Source organism: Heptranchias perlo, chromosome 4 (assembly GCF_035084215.1).
Source record: "Heptranchias perlo isolate sHepPer1 chromosome 4, sHepPer1.hap1, whole genome shotgun sequence".
Lineage (NCBI taxonomy): Eukaryota > Metazoa > Chordata > Chondrichthyes > Hexanchiformes > Hexanchidae > Heptranchias > Heptranchias perlo.
Window position 1 is genome coordinate 67,005,883 of NC_090328.1, and position 7,799 is coordinate 67,013,681.

The 7,799-nt window shown below is 47.1% G+C and overlaps 1 protein-coding gene across 1 annotated transcript in view; it reads left to right on the plus strand.

The window, feature by feature from the left end:
• tmc1 (transmembrane channel-like 1) overlaps nt 1–7,539 on the plus strand; it is an 83,872-nt gene extending 76,333 nt beyond the window's left edge. The window contains exon 19 of the mRNA XM_067982198.1: nt 7,149–7,539. Coding sequence (XP_067838299.1) covers nt 7,149–7,405 — 257 coding nt within the window. The 3' untranslated portion in view covers nt 7,406–7,539. The remainder of the gene's footprint in view (nt 1–7,148) is intronic.
• The last annotated feature ends 260 nt before the right edge of the window (nt 7,540–7,799 follow it).

Consider the following 7,799-nt stretch of genomic DNA (forward strand, 5'->3'; position numbering starts at 1 on the left):
CTCATTTCTCATGTTGCTTGTCCAACATCCAGTACTGGATGAGCAAAAATTTCCTCCAACTAAATACTGGGAAGACCGAAGCCATTGTCTTTGGTCCCTGCCACTAACTCCGTTCCCTAGCCACTGACTCCATCCCTCCCCCTGGCCACTGTCTGAGGCTGAACCAGACCGTTCGTAACCTTGGCGTCCTATTTGACTCTGAGATGAGCTTCCGAACACATATCCACTCCATCACTAAGACCACCTACTTCCACTTCCATAACATTGCCTGTCTCTGCCCCTGACTCAGCTCATCTGCTGCTGCTGCATCCATGCCTTTGTTACCTCGACACTAGACTATTCCAATGCTCTCCTGGCCGGCCTCCCATCTTCCACCCTGCATAAACTTGAGCTCCTCCAAAATTCTGCTGCCTGTATCCTAACTTGCACCAAGTCCTGTTCACTCATCACCCTCTGCTTGCTGACCTACATTGGCCCCCGGTCCGGGACCACCTCGATTTTAAAATTCTCATCCTTGTTTTCAAATCCCTCCATTGCCTCGCCCCTCCCTATCTCTGTAACCTCCTCCAGCCCTATAACCCTCCAAGATTTCTGCGTTCCTCCAATTCCTGCCTCTTGCGCATCCCCGATTTTTAATTGCTCCACCATTGGCAGTTGTGCCTTCAGCTGCATTGGCCCTAAGCTCTGGAATTCCCTCTCTAAACCTCTCCACATCTCTACCTCTCTCTCCTCCTTTAAAATACTCCTTTAAACCTATCTCTTTGACCAAATATCTCCTTATGTGTCTTGGTGTCAAATTTTGTTTGATAACAGTCTTGTGAATCACCTTGGGAGGTTTTATTATGTTAAAGCCTCTATATAAGTGCAAGTTGTTGTTGTAGTAGTATTCGTAGTAAAGGCCCCACATCAGCACACAGTAAATTGAAGAACCGTGCCATATGCTGCAAGGACATCTCTCCCAATCTACATCAAAGAGATGACACAGGTAATGGTACTCAAGCCCAACACAATCGTGAGTATCTGCTTCCTTGCAAGCTAACATAGCTTCTATAAAGGGTGACCAGTCCGCAACGCCAGTAATACACTCGGGTGTCGAGTTGAAAATCTACCCTATATATATCAAACAGGTGACTGAAGCAATGCTCAGTATGGCCAGCATTTTCATTTCGTTTCCCACTCCATAGCAACAGGATTATGGTACAGCTGCTCAATGCCACCATGCTGCTGCATTTCCCATTGATGGTAACCATGTGGTAATCTAGCTAGCAGGCTTCTGTTCTTCCCTTAGCACCACCACTTGCTCCACGTCACTAATGTGCCATGGTGCACGTTGCACTAACTCCTCAAGCACACTATCTACATACTCCAGGAGGTGTCTAGGTGTGCTGTAGCTTCCCACTGTTGGTGAGAGAGATGTAAGGTACTGTGAGGTATGGTCTTGTTCTATGTTGCTGGCAAACTGCTCATGCCAGCTATAATGACAGAAGAGGAACAAATATTAGAATTCCAGCTCAGATGCATAACCTCAGACAACACTTGCATTTCAAGATACTACGTGTGATACTTATGTGGTTGTGTGTGTGTTGTGTGTGAATGAGTAAGAAGGGAGACCAGACATAAAAAGGACAGGATGGTACTAGTCATTGAGCTATAAGGTGGCCTGCAGTATCATTTTTCTTTGCTCTCTTGATGTTTTTATTTGGACAAGGATGTCCACGAAGGCAGTCAAGGGCTTGTAATTTCTTGTTGCTCATTCAGTTCCCTTGTATTAGGTTTCATCTTGCTGTACAAATACAAAAGTAGTCTTGAGTTGTGAGTTAAAGGAGCACTAACACTTGTGCCAAACCTACAGCACCTTTTGTGTGTTAGTAGCTAACTATGCATAATGCAGCTAGGTTATGTCATAATAATTTGCAGTGTGAAGCCCTTGTGATATGTTAGTGTGCCATTGGTTTCAGTTGTGATTTGTAGCATGATGCGCTGCTAGAGTACCAGCATGCATAGTAAGCAATGAATAGGCTATAAAGTTTTGCAGGCTTGATGTAGGCCAGCAGTAAATACATACCAAGTTGACAGACAACATGCATAGCTGGACTATCTAACTGGCATGTGATATTATTGTGTAGCTGTATCTTGGGAGCTTTCCTAAGGTCTACCATCTTCTGCATCTTTCCGAGGCCCTGCAGTTACTGTATGCAATGTTTTTTTTTATTTGTTCATGGGATGTGGGCGTCGCTGGCGAGGCCGGCATTTATTGCCCATCCCTAATTGCCCTTGAGAAGGTAGTTGTGAGCCGCCTTCTTGAACCGTTGCAGTCTGTGTGGTGAAGGTTCTCCCACAGTGTTGTTAGGAAGGGAGTTCCAGGATTTTGACCCAGCGACGATGAAGGAACAGCGATATATTTTCAAGTCGGGATGGTGTGTGACTTTGAGGGGAACATGCAGGTGGTGTTGTTCCCATGTGCCTGCTGCCCTTGTCCTTCTAGATAGTAGATTTTGCGGGTTTGGGAGGTGCTGTCGAAGAAGCCTTGGCGAGTTGCTGCAGTGCATCCTGTGGATGGTACACACTGCAGCCACGGTGCGCCGGTGGTGAAGGGCGTGAAGGTTTAGGGTGGTGGATGGGGTGCCAATCAAGCGGGCCGCGTTGTCCTGGATGGTGTCGCGCTTCTTGAGTGTTGTTGGAGCTGCACTCATCCAGGCAAGTGGAGAGCATTCCATCACACTCCTGACTTGTGCCTTGTAGATGGTGGAAAGGCTTTGGGGAGTCAGGAGGTGAGTCACTCGCCGCAGAATACCCAGCCTCTGACCTGCTCTTGTAGCCACAGTATTTATATGGCTGGTCCAGTTAAGTTTCTGGTCAATGGTGACCCCCAGGATGTTGATGGTGGGGGATTCGGCGATGGTGATGCCGTTGAATGTCAAGGGGAGGTGGTTAGACTCTCTCTTGTTGGAGATGGTCATTGCCTGACACTTGTCTGCCGCGAATGTTCCTTGCCACTTATGAGCCCAAGCCTGGATGTTGTTCAGGTCTTGCTGCATGCGGGCTCGGACTGCTTCATTATTTGAGGGGTTGCGAATGGAACTGAACACTGTGCAATCATCAGCGAACATCCCCATTTCTGAACTTATGATGGAGGGAAGGTCATTGATGAAGCAGCTGAAGATGGTTGGGCCTCGGACACTGCCCTGAGGAACTCCTGCAGCAATGTCCTGGGGCTGAGATGATTGGCCTCCAACAACCACTACCATCTTCCTTTGTGCTAGGTATGACTCCGGCCACTGGAGAGTTTTCCCCCTTATTCCCATTGACTTCAATTTTACTAGGGCTCCTCGGTGCCACACTCGTTCAAATGCTGCCTTGGGGCGGTAATTGGCCGGATTGGATTTGTCCTGCTTTTTGTGGACAGGACATACCTGGGCAATTTTCCACATTGTTGGGTAGATGCCAGTGTTGTAGCTGTACTGGAACAGTTTGGCTAGAGGCGCAGCTAGTTCTGGAGCACAAGTCTTCAGCACTACAGCCGGGATGTTGTCGGGGCCCGTAGACTGCTGTATCCAGTGCACTCAGCCGTTTCTTGATATCACGTGCAGTGAATCGAATTGGCTGAAGACTGGCTTCTGTGATGGTGGGGATATCGGGAGGAGGCCGAGGTGGATCATCCACTCGGCACTTCTGGCTGCAAACGCTACAGCCTTGCCTTTTGCACTCACGTGCTGGACTCCGCCATCATTGAGGATGGGGATGTTTACAGAGCCTCCTCCCGTTAGTTGTTTAATTGTCCACCACCATTCACGACCGGATGTGGCAGGATTGCAGAGCTTTGATATGATCCGTTGGTTGTGGAATCGCTTAGCTTTGTCTATAGCATGTTGCTTCCGCTGTTTAGCATGCATGTAGTCCTGAGTTGTAGCTTCACCAGGTTGGCACCTCATTTTTCAGTACACCTGCTACTGCTCCTGGCATGCTCTTCTGCACTCCTCATTGAATCAGGGTTGATCCCCTGGCTTGTTGGTAATGGTAAAGTGAGGAATATGCCGGACCATTAGGTTACAGATTGTGCTGGAATACAATTCTGCTGCTGCTGATGCCCAGTTTTGAATCTATCCCATTTAGCATGGTGTAAGTGCCACACAACACGTTGGATGGTATCCTCAGTGCGAAGACGGGACTTCGTCTCCACAAGGACTGTGCCAATACCTATACTGTCATGGACAGATGCATTTGCGAAAGGTAGATTGGTGAGGATCAGGTCAAGTAAGTTTTTCCCTTGTGTTGATTCGCTCACCACCTGCCGCAGGCCCAGTCTGGCAACAATGTCCTTCAGGACTCGTCCAGTAGTGGTGCTGCCGAGCCACTCTTGGTGATGGACATTGAAGTCCCCCACCCAGAGTACATCCTGTGCCCTTGCTACCCTCAGTGCTTCCAATCACGTGGTGCTCAACATGGAGGAGGACTGATTCATCAGCTGAGGGAGGGCGGTAGGTGGTAATCAGCAGGAGGTTTCCTTGCCCATGTTTGACCTGATGCCATGAAATTTCACAGGGTCCAGAGTCAATGTTGAGGACTCCCAGGGCCACTCCCTCCTGACTGTATATCACTGTACCACGACCTCTGGTCGGTCTGTCCTGCCGGTGGGACAGGACATACCCAGGGATGGTGATGGAAGAGTCTGGGACGTTGGCTGAAAGCTATGATTCTGTGAGTATGGCTATGTCAGGCTGTTGCTTGACTAGTTTGTGGGACAGCTCTCTCAATTTTGGCACAAGTCCCCAGATGTTAATGATGAGGACTTTGACAGGGTCAACTGGGCTTGGTTTGCCTTTGTTGTGTCCGGTGCCGGGTGGTCCGTCTGGTTTTATTCTTGTTGTGACTTTTTTTAAGCGAGATTTTACAACTGAGTGGCTTGCTAGGCCATTTCAGAGGGCAATTAAGAAGCAACCACATTGCTGTGGGTCACATATAGGCCAGACTGGGTAAGGACGGCAGGTTTCCTTCCCTAAAGGGCATTAGTGAACCAGATGGGTTTTTTCAACAATCCGATAGTTTCATGGCCACCATTATTAATACCAGTATTTTAAGTCCAGATTTTATTTAATTAATTGAATTTAAATTCCCCAGTTGCCGTGGCGGGATTTGAATTTATGACTCCAGATTATTAGTCCAGGCCTCTGGATTACTAGTCCAGTAACATAACCACTATGCTACCGTACCCCAGGCATGCTGCACTGCTGTCCTCTGGAAAGGATTCCCTATAGTATCAAACGAGGCAACTCTTCCTGTATCCAGCTAATGTAACAGCTCCCCCACTTCATCATCCACGAAACAGGGTTTGCAGTTGCTGCACTGCTCCATCAACTACCCATAGACTCTATTTCCTAACTCCAAATTTCTTTTGCCAGTCACTGGATTTTGCTAGACACTTTTTTTTACTGAAAAGTCTTTGGAAAAACTGCCAAAATGTTTGATACCACATGATGCTGCCGGTATCTCTTTAAATCCCAGCTGCAACGCTTAAAGATTTGCAGCTGCGCCAGATAGTCTTTGGCAAGCTCCAGTCAGGAGGCACAACCTCGGCTCACTCTGCAACTCTAATAAGAGCCGCCCCTAGAAGATTCTGCAGAGTCAGCTGTTCATATTTTGGATCAGCGCAAAGCTTGCAACGCACTGGTCCTGCAACCCAAAAGTAGAACTGGAAAATCTACCCTGAGTGTCTTATCAGAAAGCCACAAGTTGTCATCATGCAACTTTCACATCTAATCTGAAACCTACAAACAATCATCCTGAAATTTGAATTGTTCAAGAACAATGGGGAAACCCTTCAGTATTGACCTGGGTAGTCTGACTTATTCACCCCGATATTAGCGGGGAGGTGGGTTGGCAGCGGGGAGTGATTGGGCGCGTGGCAAATCCGCATGAACCAAACTTACCGTTTCCGACGCGATCGCATGTTGATTGATAGTGGTTAATGTCCTCTCCTGGTTTCGCGCCCTGTCAGCGGCTGTCAGGAGCTGCAACGTGAGGGGTGGGGGGTTGCAGGAAAGAGAGAGAGCCAGACGTCATGCGGCACTGGACTGAAAGACGGGAGGGAGGAGAGGGGAAGATCGGGGGGGGAAGGGGAAGATCTGGAGGGTGAGATCGAAGGAAGATCGGGAGGGTGAGGTCTGGGGAAGATTGGGAGGATGAGATCGGGGGGAGATCGGGGGGACATCGGGAGGGTGAAGAGGGGGACATCGGAGCGGGAGACATCGGACATCGGAGAAGGTTTCAAAGGTAGGTGCATTTAGTGTTTTCACTTCATTGCATGTTTTTTTATTTAATTTATTTAGTTTCTTTCTCCCTGATGCAGCCCTTCAGGCGTGAATCAGAAGCGGTGGGCAAGCCACCCAGCTAAGTTAAAAATCTTTCTAATCATTTCCTCTGTCACAGGTAAGTGCCTTAAGTACCTCAATGAGGTACATTTGGCTCTTTAACTGTCATCCCGCCGGCTTTAATTGCCGGCGGGACTTCCGGTTTCGGGACACCCACGCACACACAGGTGGGTCCCTGGGAAACTCGGAAGCCGGTGGGTTGGAGCCAGCTTTCGAATCCGAACGGGATTTGCGCAATTTTCAGAATGCCCCCGCCCCCAAAGCACCCGCATTTGCCTCCTAAAATCACCCCCATTGATTCTGCACTGAGTATGATTAGATATGTGTTTTTTCGAGTGCAAGGCCAGCCAGTTGTCATTTCCCTACAAGTGGTAGGAAAGTCCCTGTGGGAGTTTGTAGGGGTAATTTCCACCTTCAATGCCTGGGCGGTAATCTGACAGCAGATCACCCACTCGTAAAACATGTGCAATTTTGATTGCATGATTTCAATGGGATAAAAATTGGGCGGGTTCTACAATGGGCAGGTGATCTGCTCTGCAAAAAATTACCCCTTGGATCTCTGCATCTGAATATGTTTGTATTTACATTTGCATTTACAGTGTGTTTCTGTAGATACAAACAGGCCTGTCATATAATTTGGCTTAAGATAGGGTGTGTTCACAATCAATCATTATAGTTTTAGCTTAATGACAAGTTCTTTCCAGGCATGAGGCAAAGAAAAGCTTTTAAAAATGATTTTTTAATGTAAACATGAAATCTGTCTTCCTATTTTTCATACAGACAATAAAAGAACAACAGGAGGTGATGCGAATAAGAAACAGAATGGAGTTAATTCTTCTAACCAACCTTCAGCTCATGGTGCCTATCCACCCAGTGGAAGAGGAATGAGGCTTGCTGCTCCACCACGGGTAGCTGTGACACGACCACCAGGGCCAAGAGGTCCTGGCCAATTGCCAGGTCAACCTCGTTATCCTGGACCACAGCAGTATCATGGAGCTCACCCAAGGATGCCCAGAGGTGGTGCTGCTTATAGATAATGTGGACAGAGTGACTAAAATATAAGCTTACTGTACTTTAAACCTAACATAAAATTAATTTCAAAATGTACTACTACTTTTAGTGATTTTTTTTGTGAACAGAAGACATTATTCAAAGACAAAGCAATAGTACAATGTCATAAATGTCATGCATCAACACACTGCTAAAATAAAATGGACCTAATTTAGAAAGTATGTTGTCTGTTGTACTTTTTGGTGGCTTTGCTAATTATATCTAAGGTTTGAATTTGAAAGAAACCAATATTTTTCCAATTTGTTTGACCCTTTCCTGCCTGTATTAAGAATACTAAACTTGCAGAAAAAAAACAATTATTATTCTATAGCTATGGAAATGCTACAACATCCAAACACACAAAAACTTCTGCACTGATAA